At 47.2% G+C, this 27,762-nt stretch overlaps 1 protein-coding gene across 1 annotated transcript; it reads left to right on the top strand.

The window, feature by feature from the left end:
- Nucleotides 1-27,720, top strand: PTGS1 (prostaglandin-endoperoxide synthase 1). Its single transcript, XM_056860274.1, has 11 exons — nt 1-52; nt 142-210; nt 17,060-17,176; nt 20,453-20,593; nt 21,513-21,656; nt 23,428-23,609; nt 24,115-24,198; nt 24,362-24,608; nt 25,780-26,066; nt 26,859-27,006; nt 27,344-27,720. Exons 1-11 carry the CDS (start codon nt 46-48, stop codon nt 27,718-27,720), a joined length of 1,803 nt encoding a protein of 600 aa, XP_056716252.1. The 5' UTR covers nt 1-45.
- The last annotated feature ends 42 nt before the right edge of the window (nt 27,721-27,762 follow it).

Genomic DNA, 27,762 nt, shown 5'->3' with positions numbered 1-27,762 from the left:
GGGAGGCAGCGCCTGGACGGCTTCGCTTTCCCCCTCTCTCTTGCTATGTGCTGTAAGTACTGGCCAGGCGCCGGGCTCTCCCTCTGGCCCCTCCCCCTAAAAATGCCACCCCACTAACTGCCCCTTTTGTCTGCCTCGCAGGGTTGTGCTGCACCCTCCCTTTGGTGATGCTTCTGAGTCTAAGTGTGAGCCCCGGAACCCCCAGCACAGGTAGGAGATCCCCCCCCATACACCCTACTGCCCTTCTGTATAAGGGAAGCCTGAAGCCCCCCATCCATTTCTGTTCCCACCACTATGTGGACACTGGGGAGCGGGCAAAATATTCCTAAGAGAAGGGGAAACAACTGTGGTGTCCTTCGTGGGCTGACAAAGAGGTACAGAAGTCTGGCAAACTTTGGTGTATTATTTTTTTGGGGGGGGGAGTAGAGATGTTGGGTGTGTTTCCACAGAGGGGAGAACCAAGGGAAGGGTAGCTTGTGGGTTGTTGGGTGTGTGTGCTAGAAACAGAAATTGGGCTAGGTGATCCAGCCAGGCAACACTTGTGGTCTCTGGGCTACAAGTTTAATTGGAGCCAGGGCTCCTCCAGTCTTTGGAGCTCAGCTGCGTAACATTCGACACTGTGCTTCTGAGCATGGGCAGAGTGCCTCTCCACGACCGTAGCTAGCTTCCACACTTCTTGGATCAGAAGGCATGGGTTACAGCCTCCATGTGAGTGTGGAGGCCGGCATTTCCGCACCGGCATGACATTTTGGGTCCTGCGGGAAAGAGATAGTCATCAGGCTGCTGCTTGCTTGTGCCTGTGGAGCCATGGCCCACCCTATCCTCGGGGCTTGCAGTTGATGGTGAACATCTGTATTCTTGAAGGGCTTGGCGTGTATGTAAATGCACTATGGAAAAAATATGCAAAGGGCTCAATTCCTGAAAATCTCCCTTTGCAGAGCTCTTAGGGCCAAACTACGTATTTGGGTGTTTAGTGAGTTGGGTCTGGGTTCCCCACAAACACACGGTAGCTGTGAGAAATAGCTTTTGGAAATAAAAGGGAGCCGAAATGGGCAGTGGGGATAGGAGATGCTCCTGCCTCCTCCCCTCCAGCCATTTCCCCATGTAGAAACAGCACTGGGGGTTGCTCTCCCCCCCCCCCATGTTTGCTCCTCCATGAGCACAGAATTTTCCATGGTGGGAAAACAGCTGGAGGTGGGGTGGGGCAGGCTGGAGCCTCTTCTCCCTCCCTCCATAGTAATGTTCCAAGCCCATTTGGGCTCTTCTTTCTTTTGTAAAAGCCATCTCCCACAGCTGCTGTGTGGCTGTGTGGAACCCATAGTCACCTTGTTAAAAACCCCAATGCATAATTTGGCCCTTAGTTGCCACCCACCCATAGGAGAGCCCCCCATCAGTGCCACCCTCCCCGAAACATTTTCGATTTCTACACTCTTCCCTTTGATATGCTAAGATCTTCAGATCTTTCTTTGCCATAGCTACGGCACCCACCAGAAAGCAAGACAGCTGGGCCCTCTTCTTTACTTCCCTGCTCTCCCCTTTATAAAGGTTCTTTCCCAGTGGCTGGTGTAAGTGGGAAGCTCTGAAGAACTGCAGATAGGATGTGCCGAGGCCACGTTTTACTTGAGTCGGTGCTTGGCATATCTTTATCATGAGCATCCAGTTTGACCAAGGGCCTCTGTGCCTCATGCCCAAGGCTCCCCTCCCCCCAATATTCCAGGACCAAAACCCTCCTTTCCCCAACATTGGCTGATGGATTTTGAAACCAGTCAGGGGGAACCTGAGTATGAACAGAAGGAACCAGGGATTCAAGGCACAGTGCAAAATTCACCTCTGGGTCAGAGCCATAAGCTTTGCCCAGCCTCTTCTTAGCCTGGTCTCTCTTTCATCTCTGCATCTCTCCTCTCCGCAGGCTCATTTAAACCAGAGTTCAGCCTTAAGAACATAAGAAAGGCCCTGCTGAATCAGACCAAGGCCCATCAAGTCCAGCAATTTGTTCACCCAGTGGCCAACCAGGTGCCTCTAGGAAGTCACAAACAAGACGACTACAGCAGCCCCATCCTGCCAGTGTTCCACAGCACCTAAGATAATAGGCATGCTCCTCTGATACTAGAGAGAATAGGTATGCATCATGACTAGTATCCATTTTAACTAGTAGCCATGAATACTCCTCCATGAATATGTCCACTCCCCTCTTAAAGCCTTCCAAGTTGGCAGCCATCACCACATCCAGGGGCAGGGAGTTCCACAATTTAACTATGCGTTGTGTGAAAAAATACTTCCTTTTATCCGTTTTGAATCCGTCACCCTCCAGCTTCAACAGATGACCTCGCGTTCTAGTATTATGGGAGAGGGAGAAAAACTTCTCCCTGTCCACTCTCTCCAAACCATGCATAATTTTATAGACCTCTATCATGTCTCCCCTCAGCCGCCTCCTTTCCAAGCTAAACAGCCCTAAGCGTCTTAACCGCTCCCCATAGGACACTTGCTCCAGTCCCCTAATCATTTTGGTTGCTCTTTTCTGCACCTTCTCAAGCTCTGTAATATCCTTTTTTAGGTGAGGTGACCAGAACTGTACACAGTATTCCAAGTGTGGTCTCACCATAGATTTGTACAAGGGCAGTATGATATCAGCAGTTTTATTCTCAGTTCCTCGTCTAATTATGGCCAGCATGGAATTTGCCTTTTTTACAGCAGCCGCACACTTGGTTGATGTCTTCATTGAGCTATCCACTACCACCCCAAGATCCCTTTCTTGCGAGCTGTTTTAATGACCAGGGACCACAGCTAGTAGCTGATGGGCAACATATACAGTGCAGACAAAAGGAAATACTTCTTTACTCAGCAAGTAATTATATTGTTCACTGTCAAGGGGCGTAGTGATGGCCAGGAGCATGGATGGCTTTAAAAGGTGATTAGACAGATTCATGGAGGAAGGCTCCATCAATGGGCACTGATCATTGTGAATGAAGGGAACTTCCGTATTCAGAGGCAGTAAACCTCTGAACAGCACTGCTGAGAGGCAGCATCAGGGGGAGGCCTCGGCCCTCCAGGGCAACTGGTTGACCACTGTGTGCAACAGGATGCTGGTCTAGATGGTCTGATCCAGCAGGGCTCGTCTTATGATCTTGCATACTTAGGTCTTTTTGCCACCTGCAGGTAGGCTCATTGGCTGGAGCAGAGGTGCGTTTGAGCATGTACAATCAAATCGGTATCTTGATTTCCCACTGCCAGGCAGCCTCCCACAGGCAGCCCAAGCTGATGCCAGCAGGAGAGAGATGCCATGAAGATTTGGATCCTGGCACCTATTGTTTCCCAAAATAAGCTCTCCTTTGACTCATCTCCCAGTGGATTGCTACAGTTAATGGCAAAAACCAAGACAGGTGATAGGATAGTGCTGCGGCACATGACTGCCTAAATTGTTTGCCAGGAAATGCAGCCAGTTCTTTGAGTGTCCCTGACCCTCCTAGGTGGGTGGCAATCTTGCTGTAGAAGCAGGTGCATTTCAAGATGTTTTGTCACCCTCCAAGCCAGGTCATTCATTGCCCCCTCCCATGCAGCTGCCAGCCAGGTCTGAGCCAAGTGGCAGTGGTCATTGGCTCCCATGCCGCTGAAGGCTAGAGTGAGCTGAGCTGGCAACCTCCTCGTTCTTATTGTGCCATTGCTTAGTGGCTTGAAATAAACAAACACCTCTGTACTCATACCTTAGGGTTTGGAAACTAGCACCGAAATGAGAATGTATAACAATGTGCAAACATGTATTAAGTGCTACAATAATTGTGTGTGTGTAAAGTGCCGTCAAGTCGCAGCCGACTTATGTTGACCCCTTATGGGGTTTTCATGGCAAGAGACTAACAGAGATGGTTTGCCTGTGCCTTCCTCTGCACAGCAACCCTGGTATTCCTTGGTGGTCTCCCATCCAAATACTAACCAGGGCTGACCCTGCTTAGCTTCTGAGATCTGACGAGATCAGGCTAGCTTGGTAACACCGATTTGGACCTAGGTGGAACTCCACAGTTAAAGCCTACAGGACTCGCATATATTATATAGGACATTGTTTTGTATGTATTAGAATAGGATACAATTATGTTTGTATAGTTGTAATTATTGTAGCACTTAATACATGTTTGCACATTGTTATACATTCTCGTTTCTGTGCTAATTGCTTAGTGGCTTGGCTGGAGAACTGGCCATGCATGGGTGCTTTATACAGAACTGTAAAGGGAAGGGAAATTTCAAGCCTGCCAGCAGTCTCAGGAAAAGAGATGGCCTAACCTTAAAGTCTAACAGGTTTTCCAAGAAGTGGAGCTTTTCTTTTGCAAAATATGAACGATGTTGCAAAGGAACTGCAGTGGCAAAGGATCTGAACTGTGTTGCAAACTGTTATGCTTTGAGCTTAGAAGTTCAGTTCTGGGGCAAAGAGAACTTTCTCTGAAAGGTGAAATTGACTAGAATTCAGGAGATTAGACTTCATACCAGGAGACGGAGCACACAGCATGATTGGCACAGATGGCCAAGAACCCCACCAGTCATGAACTGCAGTGACTACACTTTTTGGCCAAGGAAGCCAGACACAAACTGGGGATCTCTACAACACTGCAGTAATTCCAGGGGGCAAATCTCTTGGGCCTTGACCCAAGACCCAACTGCCATCTCTCAGCCAGCGAGGTGTAGCAGTTAAGAGCGGTGGTTTAGAGCGTTGGACTCTAATCTGGAGAACCTGGTTTGATTCTCCACTCCTCCACATGAGGGGCGGACACTAATCTGGTGAACCGGGTTGGTTTCCCCACTCCTACACATGAAGCCAGCTGGGTGACGTTGGGCTAGTCATAGCTGCCTTAGTGCTCTCTCAGCCCCACCTACCTCACAGGGTGTCTGTCATGGGGAGGGGAAGAGAAGGTTATTGTAAGCTGGTTTGAATCTTCCTTAAGTGGTAGAGAAAATCAGCATATAAAAACCAACTCTTCTTCTTCCTTCCATCTTCTTTCTTTCTTCTTCAGTCTTACCTTCTTCGCATAGTTATTGTGAGAAGAGGCAAGGAGAAGCATGTACCCTACCCTGAACATTCTTAGATGAATGGGGGGGGGGGCGGTATGGGGTATGTGATTGATAGTTTGAAAACTGCTACTCACTGCAGGGTTTCTTTCCTTTTCTTCTGAGAGAAAGGAACTAGCTTCTCAGGGGAAGCTGAGGACCAGCAGGCCTGGGTTTGGTGGATCCAGATAAGAGCACTGTACCAGTTGCTAACAATTTATTAATAAGCCTTGCTCATTGTCTCGCAGCCTTCCAAAAACTGGAAGTAAAGCATTAAAGAGCAGAGCTGTCCCAGCAAGCCAGTCTAAGGCCCCTGCCTCTCATCCCCAGACAAGATCCCGGATGGAATTGCTGGGAAAAGCCACCCCAAGTTTTCCCTTGTATTCTTATTCCTTGCTAGAAACAAAGAAGCAGAAATTTAGAATACTTTAGACATCCACAAATTGTTAATGCTTTCCCACACCACTGACCTGGGCTATTTCATTAGGGTTTTTTTTTAAGTTTGAAAGAAGGAAAGGAGAGTGTTAGTGGTGTCCTTTTCTGGAAAGCTTGAATGAAGCTTTTCTAGGTCCAGATGTTTTTGATATATACACTCAACAGAGTAAACAGTGTCATGTCCTCTGTACACAAAGCAGAAGTACAGGCTCAGAGACCGCAGCCCAGAGCTCAGCCAGGATTAAACACTGTTGAATGCTGACATCTGAAAGGGACTCCTTGCCCTACTGTAGGACTTTGAGCAGCTTTGCTATGCCCAAATTGAGAAGAAAGTGGGGGTAAGAGTGTTTTCAAAAGAATAGAGTTTGGGTTTGCAAACTGAATGGAAAGGCACTATCCAATGGAGTGTGCATCAGGCTTTTCAAAAGGCAGTGTTTCCCCCCTTCACACATGAACACATGAAGCTGCCTTATATCAGAAACTTGGTCCATCAAAGTCAGTATTGTCTACTCAGACCAGCAGCGGTTCTCCAGGGTCTCAGGCAGAGGTCTTTCGCATCACCTACTTGCCTAGTCCCTTCAACCGGAGATGCCAGGGATTGAACCTGGGGCCTTCTGCATGCCAAGCAGATGCTCTACCACTGAGCCACAGGCCCTCCCCAGCCCCTTCTTCCCTCTGAGCCACAGCCCCTTCCTAGGATGCGGGTACACCTGAACCCTCAACCAGTAGTAGTTGCCTACAGCAGTAAGTTGAAAGAAGAGTTGGTTTTTATATGCCGATTTTCTCTACCTTTCAAGGAGAATCAAACCGGCTTACTATCGCCTTCCCTTCCTCTCCCCACAGCAGACACCCTGTGAGGTAGGTGGGGCTGAGAGAGTTAGAAGAGAACGGTAACTAGCCCAAGGTCACCCAGTTGGCTTCATGTGTAAGAGTGGGGAAACCAACCTGGTTCACCAGATCAGAGTAAGCAGCTCATGTGGAGGAATGGGGAATCAAACCCAGTTCTCCAGATTAGAGTCCACTGCTCTTAACCACTTCACTGTGCTGGCTCTCAAGTTACCTGGTGCTCACTGGATGCTTTGTTTCCAAAGTCCAAATTTGAAGTATCTTTACCTGATGCTGAGAATCTGGGTCAGAATAGTGATTCTGTTGGTGTACTGTCCATTCAGCTACCCAATGCTTTGTATGCCTGAGCAGACAGGCACAGTCTCAGATTTGGTATTGAGGAACCCAAGGTTTATGGTAATGGAGACTTTGACGTCCCTGCTGAGGCTGCTATGATGGGAATGGCTCAGGACTTCATGGCTGCCATGACAATCATAGGGTTGTCAAAAAAACAAAAGGGGGAAGGAAAGACCCAGCCTAAAACCAAAGCTGGGTACCCAAAGGTTGGGTGGAAAAAGACTCAATTGTGTATAGAAATAAATTTATTTCAAGGCGCTGATATCTATATTAAAAACATTAAAAATGATATTAAAAGAAAGCACAATGGCAACTAAAACCACAATCCAAATGCGTTTTGGCCCCCTGGCCTTCATCAGTGGTCTAATAACATCCCTTATAATGCATACTGATACATATTACAACTGTATACCAGTATTATAGCAAAATAACAACAACAACCCAGGTATGTATGTAGGGATGTATTCCAATTTGTGCCCAATATATTCTATAAAATTAAAGAGCCCACTTTCTGCTTGTTGAAATACTTTCTGCTTGTTGTTTTCTGGGCTTAGCCTTCCATTCAAGGTGTGTGTACCAGTATCAACCAGATAAATGGTCATGTATTTCTATACATAATTGAGTATTTTTCCACCCAACCTTTGGGTACTCACCAGTCACAGGGTTATGCCAAAACATTCTGGCCTTACACATGTAGTAAGGAATACATTTGATCTGGTCTTCTCTGAGGACCAAATGTATTGTTTGGTAACTTACCAACATCTGGAACCTCTGCAAGGGTCAGGGCACCAGTTAGTTTGCTCCACACCAGGAGGCTAATGGGTCTGAAAGGTTTACTGATATCTCTTGGGAATTTGCTAATCAACAAGGTTGACACTCCTGTCAAAGCACTGATTAATCTGTGGACTCAGATGAGCTGTGGACTCACTTCTTTGCCACCATTGCATTCACATAATGCTGTCCAACTGAGCTTTCTCAGTTGTGAGGGGACTCGTATCTCAGGCGCTTGAAGTTGTAGACCTAGAAAATTGTACAAGCTGGCTATGACTCATTTGCAAAGTATTTTGTGGTTAAACTCACATCTGCCAGAACTTGGATGCCGTGGTTAGTTCCGTTCAATCTCAGGATGTTACCAGAACACAGACTGGACCTAGTTGAATGGGTGACTTTTAGTTGGTAAGATCTGATAAAGTGGAGAAGCTGCTCATAAGCATGCGGTCTACCGCAGCTTGACTCAGGACTTGTCCTTGGTAGCTGAAAATATCTAGCTAGGACAGTGTGTTCAAGTGGGACCAGGAGGTGATATATGCTCCCTTGAGGGATGGTGTAGTCTTGACCTCTTTGAAGGAAGAGTTTGTGAGACCACTCCTAAGGAAGAGGTCTCAGTGGCTAATATGACATTCTTGAACCAAGTGCTTTAATAAGTGGTGGTTATACAACCTCAGGTGATCTTGGATGAGATGGATTATTTAGACCCATTTCAATCCAGTTTCAGGCTTCAGTTTAGGACAGAAATATCCATGGACACCTTGATTAAAAATCTGAACAGGGAGAGTGATAAATTTGAGTATTTCCTTGTTGGTTTTTCTGGACCTCTCAGTAGCTTTAATACCATAGCAATCCATGCTTGGATCATGTCCAGTTTAGATTACTTGCATGCACTTTATATGGAGATGTCTGAAAACTTCAGTTGGTCCCATATGTAGCAGCAAGACTATTGTGGATGTGTAAAGTGTCGTCAAGTCACAGCCAACCTACGGCAACCCAGTAGGGTTTCAAGGCCAGAGACTAACAGAGGTGGTTTGCCATCGCCTTCCTCTGCATAACAACCTTGATATTCCTTGGTGGTCTCCCATCCAAATACTAATCAGGGCTGGCCCTGCTCAGCTTCTGAGATCTGATGAAATCAGGCTAGCCTGGGCCATCCAGGTCAGGGAAGCAAGACGATAACCAGGGGCAAATAAAATGGTTGTATCACCCTTTGCTTGAAAGATCTGTGATGGCTGCCCTTTTGTTTCTGGGTACAGTTCAGAGTACTGATGGTTATAAAGCCTTAGACTGCTTGGGTCTGGGGTACCTGGTAGACGACCTTCTCCTATACAGTCTAGCCCACAAGCTGAGATCCTCATCCCAAGTCCAGCTGTCTCTCTGGAGGTGAGGTAGGTTGCAACTAGTGACAGGACTTTGTTGGTGGTGACTGCTCACCTTGAAAATGCATTCCTCCCCTTAAGGCTTGCCTGGTATTTGCCCTGCAGTCATATGGGAGCCAGGCTTTTACTTGAAGCTGTCTGGGGCTTTTAATGGTCTGTTTGCTATTTTATGATCTCTGTTGAAATAGCTCTTTTGCTGTTTCTGTGTTCTTTTATGTTGATTTTAATTGTTAATTCTATCACTGTTGTATGTGTGTGTAAAGTGCAGTCAAGTCGCAGCCGACTTATCGCGACCCCTTTTTTGGGGGGGTTTCATGGCAAGAGACTAACAGAGGTGGTTTGCCAGTGCCTTCCTCTGCACAGCAACCCTGATATTTCTTGGTGGTCTCCTATCCAAATACTAACCAGGGCTGACCCTGCTTAGCTTCTGAGATCTGATGAGATCAGGCTAGCCTGGGCCATCCAGGTCAGGGCTATCACTGGTATTATTGTTGTATTTGATGTTGTATTGTCCTTTTTTAATGTTAGCTGTCTCAAGCAGGACTCTGGAGAGGAGGCGTACACATTTTCCAAATAAATGAAAAAAATGTGCCCTTGTGCCCCACTTTTAGTACCCTGTGGTTGCTAGGTAGCATCATCATCATCACCAAAAGAGGATCAGGGGCCACACTGGCCCTTTAACTTACCGGGACAGTTCCTGGTGGGCCTACTAACCTGGAGGGCCACGAGGAGCACCGCAAGGGCCGTTTGGCTCAGTTAGCCCCAGGGTTGTTTTGACATCTCAGTCTGCCACTGGTTAGGAAGGACCTGTGCCAGGAATGAAGAAATAGGGCCACGAGGGAAGGAAATGCCTCCCAAGTTTATCACAAAGAAGGTGTAAGTAGGGTTGCCAACCTCCAGGTGGTGGCTGGAGATCCCCTGCTATTACAACTGATCTCCAGCCGATAGAGACCAGTTCACCTGGAGGAAATGGCCGCTTTGGCAATTGGACTGTATGGCATTGAAGTCCCTCCCCTCTCCAGACTCTGCCCTCCTCAGGCTCCGCCCCTAAAATCTCCAGGTATTTCCCAACCCAAACCTGGCAACCCTGGGTGTAAGCCCAGCATGACTCACTGACTTAATTGGTACAGGCACAGAGGAGGGACCGCTCTGGTCTGGGGAGGTCTGGAGAGAGACATCATAGCTAAAACCAAATAGAAAGGATTTTTGTTTTTCATTTATAAGTCATCACCACTTTGCATTTATAAACTGACCTTTCTGCAAGTGCTCACAATGATATACAAGGCATGCAGCAGCCTTACAAATAAGCTCACAAAAATGTTAACTAGCCAACCTTCCCACCTATGCTTGAAAAACCTGTAAAGAAAACAACACATGAAACAACCTGTCTTTGAATTTACAAACTTCCTTGCCTGAAAGAGGTTCTTTCTCACCAGTGTAACAGCAATAAAGTTCCTCCTGAGGATGAAAAAAGAGAAAGCTTCTCAAGAAAAATGATCCTAACCCAGATTTGCTTGTAAATAAAAATCAAAGTGGACAGTTCTCCAATATTTCCCCCCTTTGCAACTCTCCCTGTTGGACCTCACCTGGTTGTGTTTATATCTCGCTCTCAGTCAATAATGGGCCGGTCATGGTGTTGTCCTGTAATGAACAGCAAATGATGGGAAAACTTGGGTTGGCCAAACAGCCCAATTGGATTAAATTTCTGGTTTTGTGCTGTTTGAAGTTGTAGGCCCTAAATATTTTGTCCTTTGCCACACCCACTGTGTCTTCAAAATTGAGAGTTTTCAAATGCCCTTTCTCTGCAAAGCCACTAAAGTCCTATGTCCTTTATTGCATTTGGTTTCCTGAGTGTGTTTTGTTCTTCCCATTCTCTTGTAAACACTTCATTCTTCCACATACTTGCATTCCAGCTGTAGCCTTTAAGGCTGGCCAAAAAATAAGTCTCAACGGCAGCTGGGGACCTTGCCAGCATCCCATTGACTATAGAGCTTAGCTCTGGATGAGGTCAGAGTGGGAGGTGTGTAGCCACAAAAACAATTGTCAATTTTAGCCGCAGGTGGTATTTTCTGTTAATCAGAGCAACAAAACCCCTACCTGTTAAAATTGCCGGCTGCATGGTAGTAGATTTTGTTGTCTTGCCCACTGAAAATATATACCTGCCAGCTTGGTCTACTGGTGGAATTTTCCAGTAGCTAGTTTTGTTGATGTTGTTTTATTGCATTTCCCATCAGAAATTCTCAACTGACAAAACCTAAGGAAACCTCTTAGCACATGCAGAGTGTCATTGGGTTGTGACAGCAGTCATGTTATCTGGCTGGATATTAATTAGAAAAAAGTGTGTGTGTGGTGGGGGGGTGGAGAAATAGTTGGAAGATCCATAATCCATCCAGGCAGATTGGGAATCTGGAGCTGGGAAAGCAGAGGAGCAGTGGGCATACTGGCTGCAGGAATAGCTGGCAGTCAATCCTAGGACCAGGGGAGATGGATGGGCAAAGGACCAGAATGTGTAAGGACCAGAATGTTTCTCACTCTAAAGCCTGACCCTTTGAGTTTTGCCTTCGTTTTAGCATCCAGTGACATCCCTAAGAGTTACACGTGGATTGCCAGGAGTTGAGCTTTTTGGATCACAGCAAAATCCCTTTTCAAGACAGCTTCTCATCTGCAACCCCTGTTAAATAAGCCTTGCAAAATCTAAAGTGCTGGATCCAAGTTAAAATAAGCTTTGATAAACTATAGCTGATTCTGCAAGAAGGCCTTGTTCATAGCATCAAATTAGTACTGCTGCTTATTCATATATTTAAGAATGAGGTGTGATTGAATGCCAATATTAAAATACGTTTGCTGGTGTGACTCCCACCACCACACACAGTGGATTAGGAGATGGGGACAGGATGTGAAGGTTAAGGTAGGGGGAAGGAGTTTGGACTTTCCAAAAATAGCAGGTCTGCTTATCCAAGCAGGTGTGTACAGGTGAGATTCTGACCTGTTGATTTGCTGGCCCTTCAGAGCCGTATTTCCAACTCTGCAAGTGCTCTGTTTCTCCACTCCTTCAGGAACTCCCCTGAACTCTCTCAAAATTTTAATTCGTCCACGTATCAAACTTTCTGGTTGTCCTACAGCTGTGTTTTCCTGTTGGAAGCAAAACCCTTTCTCCTTTCATATCTGTCCGACTGATCTCATAGCCGACCTCCCTCTCAAGTCTCTTCCAGCTGCTGCAGTACTGCAAGGTAAAGGGGCTGCCCATAAATCACTGTCGTCCCCGCCCTTGTTGTAAATGAGAATGCTGGCCACTTGCCCCTGGAACAAACATTGGATGTGCCCTGCCATGCAAGGACCGGCTGTTGAATAGTGGCTGGGAAGTTCAGGGGAAGGACCAAGCATCTGCAGCGAAAACAGCTGTAAAGGACAAGAAAGAAGTCAGGCTTAGAACTCAGTCAGTAACAGAGCAATTCTATACACCAGTGGTTCCCAAAGTGGGCAGTATCACCCCCTGGGGGGGTGGTAGGATTACCTAGGGGGTCATTAAGAGGCAAGGGGGCAGCAGTGGGGCGCTAGAGGTGGTCCCCTTCAACTGTGTTGTTGGATAGAGTAGGGGGCTCTGGGCTTGAGTTTGTGGGACCAAGGGGGCACTGGGCTTGAGCTTGTGGGACCAAGGGGGCGGTGGCCCGAAAAGTTTGGGAACCACTGCTGTACACAGTGCCTCTAGTCTAAGCCTACTGGTTCCAATGATCTTAGGCCGGAGTAACTCTGCATAGGAGCGCACTGTAAAGTATTTGGGGGCTTTATGGTTTACAAAAAACATGAGTGTGGGAAGGTAATGGGAAAGACAGTTGATACAATTGTGAACAGGACAGAAAAAATACGAATCTTTTCCTATATTATTTTTAGTAGTATGGGCTGTACCAGGAAAGTTGAACAGCAGTAGGTTTGGGGCAGACAGGGAAGTGATCCTTTACACAGGGAGTCGTTATTAGCTTGTGGAATTCACTGCCACAAGAAGTGGTGATGCTCATTAAATTGGCTGGATTTTTTAGAAAAGATTTGACAGATTCATGGATAGGGTTAGGTCCCTCTTTGCCACCAGCAGGAGGTTTTTGGGGTGGTGCCTAAAGAGGGTGGGGTTTGGGGAGGGGACGGACATCAATGTCATAGAGTCCAATTTGCAAAGCGGCCATTTTCTCCAGGTGAACTGATCTCTATCTGCTGGAGATCGTTTGTAATAGCAGGAGATCTCCCGCTATTACCTGGAGGTTGTGCAACCCTAAGGAAATAATGTCAGTACACAGCCACCAATTTGTTCACTTTTAAATATATTCTTTCTCAAAGTGTTTTCTTAATGTAAACCTTTAACTTGTCATAACAAAATGTACAACAGCGAAGTTATAAGTTCTGAATACAAATGGATTTACCCATGAAGCTTCACTATACAATAACACGAATCAGAACCTTTTAACAATGATGAGTCCCCCCCCGGAAAAGTCCAAACGCCGGCAGCAATGTGACAGAACAAAGGACTAAGAGTCATTCTTTTGAACTGCAATAATGCAGTCAGAATATTGTTGCACAGTCTGAAGAAGCAAGTTGTACTCAACACGAAACAAGAGACAACCGGGATCTTGTAACATCAGTGTGTGCTATATATGATTCATGGATGAATGTTCCATTCAATATATAGCCGCTTTAGCCAAATAAGAGATATCGGCAGGAACGAGATTCTACCATTGTGACTGGATCGCTCCACATCAGCTGACCGCGGAAGTGGTGCTGCAGTTGGCACAGAGCGGGTTATAGCGATCCCCACAATATTGCCTACTTTCGAGTAAAAGACATTGCTGCCGGTGTTTGGACTTTTCCGGGGGGGACTCATCATTGTTAAAAGGTTCTGATTCGTGTTATTGTATAGTGAAGCTTCACGGTAAATCCATTTGTATTCAGAACTTATAACTTCGTTGTTGTACATTTTGTTATGACAAGTTAAAGGTTTACATTAAGAAAACACTTTGAGAAAGAATATATTTAAAAGTGAACAAATTGGTGGCTGTGTACTGAGATTGTTTCCTTAGGGTTGCACAATTACAGATCAGTACACCTACTTTTATATAGTTACCTGGAGGCTGGCCACCCTATCCATGGATGGAGGGGGGGGGTTGAGGGGGAGGGCATCATCCAGGCTTTAAGAGCTGTTCACATGAAGGCCACTCCGGGATCTCTGCCTTGGCACAGGAGTTCAGGAGCAATGGGGACGCAACTCCAAAGCTGGTTTCAAGATATCCCTGCTCTTTGTGCAAACTGGGCGTTATCAGGACAAGCCAGGCATGCAACGGATTATGGTTCTTGGCTGTGACACGGACGCTTATCATACCACTGCCAGTCAGCCCTTCTGACCTGTTGACCAGACTTGAACATTCTCCTGCCCTTTCTGAAAGGGGAAAACGGCTCCTCCCCAGTAGCCTCTATCTCACCTGCTTCCTGCAGAGAGCTTTGGATCCACCTATCCTGCCAGGCCCATTTGCAAGGAAAATCTGACACCAGATACCCTTCCGTAAGGAGATTCGGCCTGCTTTTCAACGTCACTGTTCTCTGTGTGGTGGCTGGCATTGATGGTCATTAGGTGTCCCAGAGGAGAACAAACGCTGCTTTGTCCCAGGGCTGTCATTTGTTTAAACCTTCCAAACCTTCCAAAGGCGTGGGACCCTGTGGTCATTCTGTCCCAGTGTTTTCTGAATTAAAATTGGAGACCTGCGTCATTCTTATACCAGAAAAGGAGTATTTGTTGAGGGTGCAACTTGGTGAGATGCTAGTTCTGTGAATAATTTTAAATGGTAAATAACTTGGATTGGGGCCACAACATAGGGAAAATCTGTGGCATAGGGAAAATCCTTTTCCTCCTTGCTCCTGTGCCATTGTCTCACCCTCAAAGGCTCCAGAAGCAGCTGCTTATAGATTGCCTCTGTATTTCCTTTTTGTTTACTCCAATGGGGCAAATAGCAGTTGGGAGTATTTTTTTTTCATTGATACTCTGCCTTTATACTCAGTCAGGACCCAAAATGGTTTACATTGTTCCCCTCTCCTCCATTTTATCCTCACAGCAACCCTGGGAGGTTGTTTAGAGTATAGTCACCCACCAAACTTCCATGGTAGAATAGGGTCTCCTAGGTCCTACTCCGACAGAACACTATGCTGGCTATCCATTTGAGAGCTAGGGAAGGGAAAATGGGGGGCAATCGGGGGCCCATGGTAGTTGTTGACCAATTACGAAAACACGTGGAGGATCCATTCACCAGTCTCAACTGTCTCTGTTAATTTGACCCACAGAGTTAGGAGTTACCTATTTTCCGAAGATACATGGACACATTATACTTCTGTATGAGTCCCTGGTCTCAGCATGCCTTAAAACTGGAAGGAGACCATCCCAGGGCAGCAAATAGGGTTGGCAGCTCTGGGTTGGGAAATACCTAGAGATTTTGGGGGTGGAGCCTGAAGAGACGGGGTTAAGAGAAGGGAGGGACTTCAATGCCATAGAGTCCAATGACCAAAGCAGCCATTTTCTCCAGGGGAACTGATCTCTGTCGCCTGGAGATCAGTTGTAATAGTGGGAGATCTCCAGCCACCACCTGGAGGTTGGCAACCATAGATACAAATCATGCAGAGAGAGAGAGAGACACACACACACACACACACCCAAAGCAGCTGATTTTACTGCTTTTGCCATACTCTGCTCAGGATTACTTGGGGTTGGTCTGGGAAACAGGGAGGGCAGCATGTATTTTCCAACCTCACAGCAGAAGAGTAGGAACTAAGACAAGAGGCGCTTGGACTTAAGACATGATGGAAGGGGGCCATCATTATTAGCAATAAAGCACCATTTATATGCATAGCACTTTATTAGAGTTGGCAACCTCCAGGTACTGAAATGAATAACAGCAGAAAATAGCCCAGCTTTAAAAAAAAAAAACCCAAAAGTGTAATAACTTATAAGATAGTGTACATCACCAACCAATACATATAAACAATCCTATAACATCATATATATGTCTAAATCAATCTAGCTAATAGAGTCCACATTGGGGTATTATTATCAGCCACTCAACTTCCTTTTTGCAAAGTGTCGCGTTTTCCAAGCCTCAGGTAAGTTGAAAAAAGAAATTCTTCATATGGTGCATTCGTGAAGTACGGTAGTGTCCTGACAGATGCACAATTCTTCATGGACAAACCACAGGTCTCACAAACCAGCCACGTCAGTGCTGCAAAGCTACAGGGTTCCGGGTATCGCCATGTTTCAACCCGCGTCTTCTTCAGGAATCAACCATGGCAGCTACTATATCTGCTCCTGCATTGCCAGGAGAAAGACACTGTGCAAATACTCAGGGAAAGACACTATCCAAATACTCAGATGCCATCTGTTCTTTACTGGGGCATCATATTTCATGCTCTCACTCAAATGAAGACCTATAGTGGGGGGCCCCATTCTGTGATTCTGAAACAGATAATCCGGAAAAAAGCAGTCTGGCCCCCGCAGCAGCCTAGCACAAACCTGGGAGAAGCAGGACCCTGGCCGCTCTTTGGAGTCCGATGCTCCCCCCTCATGTTGTCTACGTGCCTCATCTGGGTCTTGTTTGTTTAACCCAGACAGCTTTCTAAAGCCTTATCTCTGCTCCAAGTTTTATGGGCCTGTAAAAGCGATTGCGCCGGGGAGAGATCCCCCATCTCATACCAACTGCATGGTGGATTTGCAATAGAACTAGAACAGTAAGGTTGCCAACCTCCAGGTACTAGCTGGAGATCTCCTGCTATTACAACTGATCCCCAGCCAACAGAGATCAGTTCACCTGGAGAAAATGGGGTGGTTGTTACTTTTCTGTTTTTTAAGTACATCACTACCGTATTTATCTACTGGGATGTTTCCTGTTTTCTATTTTGCAACAGGACCATTAATCTGAATGCAACTTTTTATAGGAAAGACATTTTTTAACTACAATTTGATTGCTCATGGGGGTGGTGATTGCAAATAATGGATGTTTATTATTTCTGAAGATTTTTCTCATTTGTAGAGAACTTTACAAGTGGTACACTTTTAGAGCCTGCAACTTGGTATATAACTATAAACTGGAACGATCCCTGCATCTCTTCCGTCGTACCTCGCTTGTGAGGCAAGTGGGTTCCTCCTCTGCATTTATCCCCCTTTCAGTCCTTCTCTAAAAAGGGGGAAAGGATTTCTCTGAAGGACACTATCATACCTTCTCTCTTCTTCCCCATAGTGAATCCATGCTGCTATTTCCCATGCCAACACAAAGGGATATGTGTCCGAGTCGGCATGGAAGGGTATGAATGTGACTGCACCCGGACTGGCTATTTTGGCACGAACTGCACTTTGCGTGAGTATCTCCCCCACCTATTTCACAATTTACGGGGCAGGAGTTGGTGAGAGAGCGCGCACAAGGAGGGGAATATATGCTGAAGCTGAAACATGTGGGATTTACCTAGACAGCAACTCCCCATCCATCCAATAGGTAGTGTGTAAGGTTGCCAATAGGGTTGCCAACCTCCGAGTAATAGCAGAAGATCTCCTGCTGTTACAACTGATCTCCACCTGGAGAAAATGGCTGCTTTGGCAATTGGACTCTATGGCATTGAAGTCCCTCCCCTCGCCAAACCCCGCCATCCTCAGGCTCTGCCCAAAAAACCTCCTGCCAGTGGTGAAGAGGGACCTGCCAACCCAACGCCACTTGAGTCCTTACCAGGAGTGGAAGGAACTCAGCATCTTTCCCCTCTGGGGAAGCATTATGCACTTTATTCTGGAAAAGGTTATTCTTTGAAACCTGGTATCATGGATGATGATATATGATTGCATGCATTGCATCTTTTGAAGGACTGATGAAGAACTGAGCCTTTGTGCTCCGAAACGATCGTATTTCTCCTTGACTGTGCATCTTGCAGCATCTGTTTTGAGAAAAGACCAAGATAGTTATTTCAAAGGACTTACTTGATACTTACCTGATAGAATTTATATTTCAAATTAATTGTGGAATTTTTGCACATCCATTGTTGTACTGAATGTATGTGTGGCTGGTGGTTTCATTACCACATACTGTAAAGTGTATATGTAGCTATAATATATTGGCATTGTTATCAGCATTGCTCCTGTACTGGTTTTCTCAACCTCCAGGTGGTGGCTGGAGATCTCCTGCTAATACAACTGATCTCCAGGCAACAGAGATCAGTTCACTTGGAGAAAATGGCCACTTTGGAAGGTGGCATTATAACCCACTGGTTTAAGGCTATAAATGACTTTAAACAGCAAAGTCCAGGCTTATACCCGCATTATAGCCAGGAGGTCCACATGCCAATCATCTCAGCCACCTGGTCTCAGTCAAGGCTCCAGGTTGGTCCCAGGCACGGGCCCTGCCCAAAGTCCTTCAGTTGGTGCCTCTGATTGCTGCACTCTTAATGCACGATGTGTACATTTGGGCAGTGTAGCCTGCCACCCTCCCAGCAAATACTGCTTCCCTTTTCCCTGGGAAGGCCTAGTCTCTTCAGACTGCTAAGACACGATGCCTTGCTGCCTTCCCTGCTCACAGGCTTCCTGCCCTTGCCAACCATCTGCCTTCTATCCCTTCATTTTTTCCTGTTTGGGCCTTTTATCTACATCCTCCCTGCCACACCCACTTCCTGGTTCTCTTGGTCTGCTCTTGAACAGGGCGTCACTCTGAGGTCTCCCCAGGAAGTCTTCAGGAGACCAGCACTGGCTTTCATTTCCCTGTCGGTGTTTTAGTTATCCTTGGGGGGGGGGGGGGCTGCCTTGCGGACCTGTGGGCTCCAATCTCCAGGTGGTGGTTGGAGATTACAGCTGGTCTCCAGGTGACGGAGATCAGTTCCCCTGGAGAAAATGGCAGCTTTGGAAGGTGGACTCTATGGCATTATACCCCACTGATGGGGTATACCCATGGCATTATACCCCACTGATGGGGTATACCCATGGCATTATACCCTCCTGTCCCCAAACCCCACACTTTCCAGGCTCCATCCCCCACATTTCCAGGAATTTCCCAACCCAGAGCTGGCAACTGTACTTGTTGCCTCTTTGGGGACTATCCCTGGGATTCCATGAATTGTACTCCAGCTGGGAACAGCCTGGGGTGTGAGTAGGGTTGCCAGGTCCCCCCTTACCTTCGGCAGGAGGCTTTTGGAGCTGACGTCAGGATCGCGTGTGTGCGCACACCGACACGCCACTCGCGAAGAGCCTTATACCACTCAAACTGGTATAAGGCTCCTCACGAGGTGCACATCAGGTTATAAACTGGAAGTGGTGCGTTGGCACGCACGTTTGCCCGCCGACCCTCAGGTGGTCGCAGGGCAGAGGGGTAAATTGCCAGGGGGTTGCCCTCCACCAGCGGGCACCTGGCAACCCTAGGTGTGACAGGCATCTAGGCCCTACAGAGAACTATCTGTCTTCCTTGGATGGAGTCTATGGCAGTTAAAGAGGATCAAAATTGGTTTATATATCCAGCATGCAAGCACTATCCTTCCCTTATGCTTAATTCAATGGTGTGAAAAATGGCAGCATTATTTTGCATTTATTTTCTCATGGCACAAAATGCACCTCCCATTATTGGCCCTGACCTGACCCAGTTTGGCTTTTGCTTCAGTATGTTATAGGGGTGCCAACTCCAGATTGGAAAATTCCTGGAAATTGGGGGGTGAATGGAGAGGATGGAATCTGGGAAGTGGAGAGAGCTAAGCGAGGATGTGACGCAGCCACAGAGTTAACCCTGCAAAACTTCTATTTCTTCCATGGGAACTGATCTCTGTTATCTAGAGAGGAATTGTAATTCTGGGAGAACTCCAGGTCCCACCTGGAGGTTGGCAACCCTAACAAGGTGGGTGCATCATATGCCCTCCTGCCATGTAAATGTTGCATGGAGAATCCTGGTTGCCTTGCTTGGCATCCACAACCCCTTAGAGAAAATTATGTGTGCCCTTGAATGCTGTAAAAACAGGCTGTCTTTGTGCAACGTAAACCAGTTTCATACCAATTTAATTCTCGTGGATCCTAATGCAACATGCCCTCTGAACTGTATTCTGGCAAGATAGTGAATAATTCTCAGCACCCTAAAAAAAAAAAAAACCTTCCAGTGTTCCTTGGGCAGAAAGACATGGCAATTATACCTACCTTATACTGGCTTGGCATCCATAACCCCTGTGGCGCAGAGTGGTAAGCTGCAGTACTGCAGTCCAAGCTCTGCTCACAACCTGAATTCAATCCCGACGAAGTTGGTTTCAGGTAGCTGGCTCACGGTTGACTCAGCCTTCCATCCTTCCAAGGTCGGTAAAATGAGTACCCACCTTGCTGGGGGTAAAGGGAAGATGACTGAGGAAGGCACTGGCAAACCACCCGGTAAACAAAGTCTGCCTAGTAAACGTCGGGATGTGATGTCACCCCATGGGTCAGGAATGACCCAGTGCTTGCACAGGGGACCTTTACCTTTTATACTGGTTTAAATATGCAGTGCAGACAGATGTGCCAGTTGATGAGGTCTACCCTAAAATAGCTGGTTACATCAGGATTGTGTATCTGGCACAGCAGCCTTTGAACCTGAAGGCTGTAGACATCTGTTGGGACACATCATCAACTGGATTTGCTTCTTCCTCAGCGGAGTTCTGGACGAGGTTGCACAGAGCCCTGAAACCAAGCCCCAGTTTCTATCACTTCATCCTGACCCACTTCCGATGGTTTTGGAACATCATCAACAGCACGTTCATCCGGGACACGCTGATGCGGTTGGTGCTGATAAGTGAGTGGAGAGTGACGAATTGGAGCAGAGGAGCAAATGATGTTCATGCTTTAGGAGGGAATTTTGACTGACAAGGGGATTGCATTGAAAACGTGACACCTCCAGGCATCCAGAGGCCTCTGCAAGTGTTGCTCCCAATGTTTACGTGCCTCAGATGGAAAATCCAAATGTCTTTCCTCATCCATTAATGTGGCACAAACCTCTGGGAAGTTTCCTAGCACAGGCTAGGTTAAAATGAACAGGAGCTGTGCAAGAGAACTTCCTATCTGGTTGTACTCCTTATGTCAGGTCTGACAGTCTCGTGCTTTGCCACCCTTAATAGCAACCACAGTTTACCATCTGCCATCATCTAGCCTCATGGCAGTACCACCTTCCTGGTAAATGATTTTGAAAACATAAGAACAGGACTACTGGGTCCATCTAGCTCAGTATCCTTAAACACATGAAGCTTCTTCCTGCTGAGTCAGTTGGCCTATCAAGGCCAGTGTGGTCTGCTGAAACTGGCAGCAGCTCTCCAGAAGTTCACATTACCTACCTTTACAACACCTCTTATCTGATCCTTTTAAGTGGCGAGGCCGAGGACTGGACCTGGGATCTTCTGCATGCAACGCAGATGCTTTACCACTGAGCTACGGCCTCATCCTGTCTCCCTGGCTGTTGCTCCTCAAAAGCTGGAGTTCTACTACCTCTGGACATGGAGGTTCAATGTAACCATTATTTCTTACTGCCACTGATAGACCTCTCCTCCATGGATTTGTCTTATCCCCTGTTAAAGACACTACATCTTGTTGTAGGGAGCTCCATAAATTCTGAATCTACTCCCCATCAGTTCTGTTGGGTGCCCACAGGGTCTCATATTTTGGGAGAGGGGAAAAGTTCTCTCCATTTACTCCTTTTCCTTTTCTCTGTCTCCTTGCAGTCCGTGCCAATCTAATTCCCAGCCCACCCACCTACAATTCTGCTTATGGGTACATCAGCTGGGAGTCCTATGCCAACGTGAGCTACTTCACTCGTGTCCTCCCACCAGTGCCCAATGACTGCCCCACTCCCATGGGAACCAAAGGTATGCTCCGACTGCTGCTTGGGAGGCCTTATTGGCTTAGCTGTCTTTAACGTCTGTACTGCCAGGAGAATCAAGAAATTGCTTCTGAAAATATAAAGTCCAGCAGAACAAAACTCGAGTCTAATAGCACCTTGAAGATCATCAAAAATTTCCTGGGGTATAAGGCCTCATGAGTCAAAGCTCACTTAATCAGATACAGGTAGGAATGAAGATCCCTTACCCCTCATTTAGGCCTGTTTGTATCTGATGAAGTGAGCTTTAACTTACAAAAGCTTATACCGGGGGCGGGGGGAATTGGCCTTTGAGGTGCAACTGGACTCAAATTTTGTTTGACTACTACAGACTAACACAGCAACCCACGTGAAACTAAAGTCCAGTAGCAATGCAAACTTGCCTCTAGCACTAATCCGAACACATGGGGCCCCTGTAAAGCAGCAAGGAAGCATGGTGGTCCTCATATTAACAAAGATGTAGGTTAGTTCAAGGTGGTGCACTAGGTAAACAGTCAATAGAAGTCAAATTGATTGCAATACCTAGTAGTTGGAGAGCATAAGCAAAACTTGGTTAAAGATCATCTTCCTCGAGTTGTAGCATCCCTTTCTTGGACAGCTAAAATTGGCATTTCCCCAAAGAGACACAAATTGGAGGTAGCCATGATAGTCCTCTAAGTCTCTCTTATCACCAGGTGCAAAACGGTTCTAAATGTGGTTTTGGTAATATGGCAGGAAGTTTGTGAGATACACTGCGAATTATCAACAAAATCAGCTAACCATTAGCCGAAGGAAATGGCTGTGTCTCCACTATAGTAAAACCACCACTTTCAAAACAGCTATGTAAACTAAACCACGCAAACCAACCCATTGATTGAAACTGAGCTTCGCAATGGATCTGCTCACTTAGTACCAAATTGCAGCCAGGATTTTAAGATGCAAGTCTGAAGATCAGTGCTAATTTTAAGACAGCACTGGCTTGTTGCAGACCTAAGAAGTCTTTGTTGGTTATGCAAGTTCTTCCAGAGTTCGGAAAAGCAAAGACCATAGAAACAGCCTTGCAAGATCAAACCAAATGCCCATCTAGTCCAGAATCCTCTTTTCCAAAGCAGACAGATGTCTCAAAGAGAAACCACCAGATAGGACAAGAAGGTGGCAGGTCCCAACTGTTACTCTATGGCCTTTTATGCTTGATAATTAGCAGCGCGTTCCAGGCTGAAGCGCCCTGCATATTTTTTTTTAGTTTTTCACACTGAACCTGCGAAGCCAGTGCATACATGCTTCACATTTCTTAAGAGCCCCTTTAATGCGACCTTTTGTGTTTGCTCCGCCCCCACCTCGAAGAATCCCCTCAAGGAAGCATGCAAAATCACAGCCGTGTTAGCTATGCAAACAGCGGTTGCTAATGGCTATGCAAACGGAGAAGGAGAGTGTGGGGATGGAATTTCTCCTTTTGCGTTGAGACCGTGAATAGGCATTTTAAAGGTTGCATTTTTTAAAAAGAGCTTTGAGCGAGCATCAAAATTGTCCCTGCATAAATGGCCTACCTTTCCACGAATGGTTATTCACACTGCCTCTGAACACAAAGGCTCCATTAAGCCAGCACAGCTAAATGCTAATAACAGCAAATTCATCGTGTCCCCTTTTAAACCTAGAGGTGTCATCACATCTTGTGGCAGTGAGTCCCACAAGTCAATTTATGGAATGAAGATAAGCTGTAGCAGCCAGAAAAGGCAATGGAGGGACAGCTTTGGATTCTGCTTCTTGTCCTTCCGTTGCAGGTCCAGTGTGGCTCCCTGATCCAGAGCTGGTGGCGGAGCGGTTTTTCCTGCGCAGGACGTTCCAGCCTGACCCTCTGGGGACGAACTTGATGTTTGCTTTTTTTGCCCAGCACTTCACGCACCAGTTCTTCAAGACATCGGGCAAGATGGGCCACGGTTTCACCCGGGCTCTGGGGCATGGGGTGAGAAGAGCAGCGTGCAGGCAGCACGCCTTGGACCGTTTGGTAGTGGTGGTGGTGGTGGGGGAATGTGAAAGAGACATAGTGAAATCATTGCGTGCAGACTCTTGCTGCAGAAATAAATGCCTGAATTCGCCTCCATGGTGTCTCCAAGCCCCTGGAACACACCAGGGACTAGTATCTTATCCCAGTTTTGATAATGGCCTGAGTAAAACAATCCATACCTCAAGCATCTGGGATGAGCCGAGGAGAGGTTTTTGAACACACGAACACATGAAGCTGCCCTATACTGAATCAGTCCCTTGGTCCATCAAAGTCAGTATTGTCCACTCAGACAGGCAGCAGCTCTCAAGTGTGTCAGGCAGAGGTCTTTCACATCACCTACTTGGCCTAGTCACTTTAACTGGAGATGCCGGGGATTGAACCTGGGACCTTCTGCATGCCAAGCAGAGGCTCTACCACTGAGCCACAGACCCTCCCCTGGGTTGATGCTGGGCTATTTCCACAGGTGGATCTCGGGCACATATATGGGGACAATTTGGAGCGCCAGCACGAACTCAGACTCTTCCAGGATGGGAAGCTGAAGTACCAGGTAGGAATGCAGCTCAATGCCCCTCCTGCCTTGGAGACAAGGGGAAGACCCTGCCCAGTTTGTTAACATCTAGTGCGGCTGGGGTTCAGAAACACCCTGACCTTCTTGCTCTTTGAGGTGGGCTGCAGTTGCACCCTCATCGCCCTTGCTCTCCTCTCCCTAGATGGTTAATGGGGAAATGTATCCACCTACGGTGCTGGAAGCTCCAGTGCACATGATCTATCCAAAGCACATCCCCCCGGAGAAGCGTCTTGCCGTGGGCCAAGAGGTCTTTGGCCTGCTCCCTGGCCTTATGATGTATGCCACCGTCTGGCTGCGCGAGCATAACCGCGTCTGTGACATACTGAAGCAGGAGCACCCGACCTGGGATGACGAGCAGCTGTTCCAGACCACAAGGCTCATCCTCATTGGTGCGTGCATGCCTGTGTGTGCGGAGGGGAGACAGTGGCATGATTCTTGTAAAGTCCCCTCTTCTTGTATAGGGCTCATCCTTCCAGAGCTCAGTGTATTAATTTGTTTTCATCTCAGCAGCATGGGAAGTAGGACACTGAAGGAGAAATTAGAGAATCCCTTTGCGTTGAGTCAGGGAGGATGATCATTGGCTAAAGTATTATAATTATGCCAATAAAGGTATGTGTATGTGAGTCAGGGAGGAGGCTGTCTCTTTAATGAGCACTATAGCCACCTCTTTCTGGTCAGAAAGATCAGGTTAGTTACGCATTTCTCTTCCAGATCCAGCTGCCAGATTCTTCTAGCAGGAATGTAACGCTACAGGAATGCAACAAGATCTTATCTGACAGCCTTTGATGATTGTCTGTAAAAGTTTGTTTGTTGGAGGAAACTGTTTATCTCAACTGTTTGAGAGCCAGAGTGGTGTAGCGGTTAAGAGCGGTGGTTTGGAGCAGTGGACTCTAATCTGGAGAACCAGGTTTGATTCCCCACTCCTCCACATGAGTGGCAGAATCTAATCTGGTGAACTGGGATGGTTTCCCCACTCCTACACATGAAGCCAGCTGGGTGACCTTGGGCTAGTCACAGCTTTCTTAGAGCTCTCTCAGCCCACCTATCTCACAGGGTGTCTGTTGTGGAGAGAGGAAAGGAAGGTGATTGTAAACCGTTTTGATTCTTCCTTAAGTGGTAGAGAAAGTCAGCATATAAAAACCAACTCTTCTTCTTCTTCAAATGATGGAGAAGCTACCTTGTGTAACCACGCTGGTACCTCAAAAAGAAAAGGAAGAGCATACATGTGATGGTATCTTTTACTGGACCTAGAAGCAGCTTAAAGATGGTGCAAAACTTGCACATTTGTTTAATCTAAGAATACAGTCTGGCCTAACTCAAAAGCTTGCTACTACTTCTGGCTGGTCCTTTAAAATATATTATCTCATGGATTTGAAATCTAAATTTTGAAATTCATACTGTAAATGTTTTTGCAGTAGAAAAATCCAGTCATTCCTAAGAAAATGGGCTTTTTTGTTATCTTAAACACACAGATAAGTCTCACTGGAGACAAGATCAAAAACCCGTTTGCATAATGTGATGTAAGCAGAGGCACCCACAGCTCTCCTCTTTTCCTCCCAGGCGAGACCATCAAAATTGTGATTGAAGACTACGTCCAGCATCTCAGTGGCTACTACTTGCATCTGAAGTTCGATCCAGAGCTCCTCTTTGGGGCGCAGTTCCAATATCGGAACCGCATTGCTGTGGAATTCAACCAGCTCTACCACTGGCACCCGCTGATGCCAGACAGCTTTGCCATCGAGGACAAGGAGTACAGCTATGACCAGTTTGTCTACAACACCACCATGCTGACAGACTACGGCGTGGAGGCCCTTGTTGAGGCTTTCTCCAGACAGCGAGCTGGGCAGGTGGGTGTACTGCAACAGCCTTCCCAAAGAGCCAGCAGGCTGGGCTGGTTATAGGTGCATTGAGACTGATAGATGAGCTAATTTGATTGGCTGTGTGCCTCGATAGCAAAGGATCCTTGTAAGTCAATGGATGACCCACAGGCTCCCAGATCCACTAGATCAGGCCCCCAACTAACCCAAGCCATGGCCTCTTCTCCCATCAGTGATAAAACTGAATCAGACCATTGGTCCATCAAGGTCAGTATTGTCTACTCAGACTGGCCGTGGCTTGCCAGTGTCTCAAGCAGAGGTCTTTCACATCACCTACTGCTTGGTCCTTTTAATTGGTGATGCCGGGGACTGAGCTTGGGACTTTTGGCATGCAAACCAGAGGCTATTCCACTGAGCCACAGCCCTTCTGTGCTGCTTCACTGCACACGGTCCAACCACCAGTCTGTAACTCATCCTTTTCTACACTGGTGAGGAGCGGCTTTCAAAGGTCTGAGGCTGAGGAAGGCCTCTTACCTGAGATCCTTTAAATGGAGATGCAAGTGACTGCATTCTGCCACTGAGCCACAGCCCCTCTTGCATGGTGGCCTCTGCTACCTGGCTTTTGGCTGCCATCTTTTCTTATGATTACATAGAAATGGGTGGCTTCATGGCAGGGCAGGAATTTGTCTGGCTGCTGTCAGAGGCTGAATGCTGGCATCGATAGACCACCTCTCTGATACAACATGACCATTTCCCTCTGCCCCAAACTCCTTGCCACTTGGTAATGGATCCTCGCCATTTCCCCCTACTGCTGCTTTCCAGATCGGAGGGGGGCGGAATATCCACAGTCAGCTTCTGAAAGTGGCCATCGGAGTCATTGAAGAATCGCGCCTGCTCCGTCTCCAGCCCTTCAACGAATACCGGAAGAAGTTTGGCATGAAGCCCTACATGTCCTTCCAGGAACTCACAGGTACAACAGACAAACCCCTGGGTCTTGCTCAGAGGGGGCATTTTGGAGGGTCAGTTTAGGAGTCCCCCCCCCCCAGGAAGTTCTGCCCTGAGATAATGCTGTAGGCAGAAGCCATCACGTTTCAGTGGTCCTTAAACTTTGTGCATTGTCCGAGTGCCATGCACACTGTTGTGTTGTGTAAGGATAAGGATAATTTAACTCTTGCTGGCCAGGAAGAAGGAGCAGTAAACCCCAATGCATTTGCCTGAAAGATCTGCACAAAGCCAAAGGGGTTCTGTTGGCCATGGTGCCGTTCTGTTGACCACGTTCTCCCTCTCTCCGCTTGTTTCTGTCCCAGGGGAGGAGGAGATGGCAGCTGAGCTGGAGGAGCTGTATGGGGACATCGACGCCATGGAGTTCTACCCTGGCTTGCTGGTGGAGAAGAGGCAGCCCAAAGCCATTTTTGGCGAGAGCATGGTGGAGATTGGGGCCCCCTTCTCCTTGAAAGGGCTCCTTGGGAATCCCATCTGCTCTCCGGAGTACTGGAAGCCCAGTACGTTTGGTGGTGCCACTGGCTTTGAGTTGGTGAACACGGCATCGCTCCAGAAACTGGTGTGTCAGAATGTGAAGAAGTGCCCATACGTGGCTTTCAAGATACCAGGATGGGATGGGGAGGGACCGGCAGAGGCAGCAGGCAGCAACTCCGGTGAGAAGAAGCCGTCTTCTGAGCTATAAGACTGGGAGGGAGGATCCTCCTGGGCTTGGCAGGTGATCACA

Source organism: Euleptes europaea, chromosome 14 (assembly GCF_029931775.1).
Source record: "Euleptes europaea isolate rEulEur1 chromosome 14, rEulEur1.hap1, whole genome shotgun sequence".
NCBI classification, from domain to species: domain Eukaryota; kingdom Metazoa; phylum Chordata; class Lepidosauria; order Squamata; family Sphaerodactylidae; genus Euleptes; species Euleptes europaea.
Note: the sequence above shows the minus strand (reverse complement) of the source record. Positions and strands in the feature narration are given on the sequence as shown.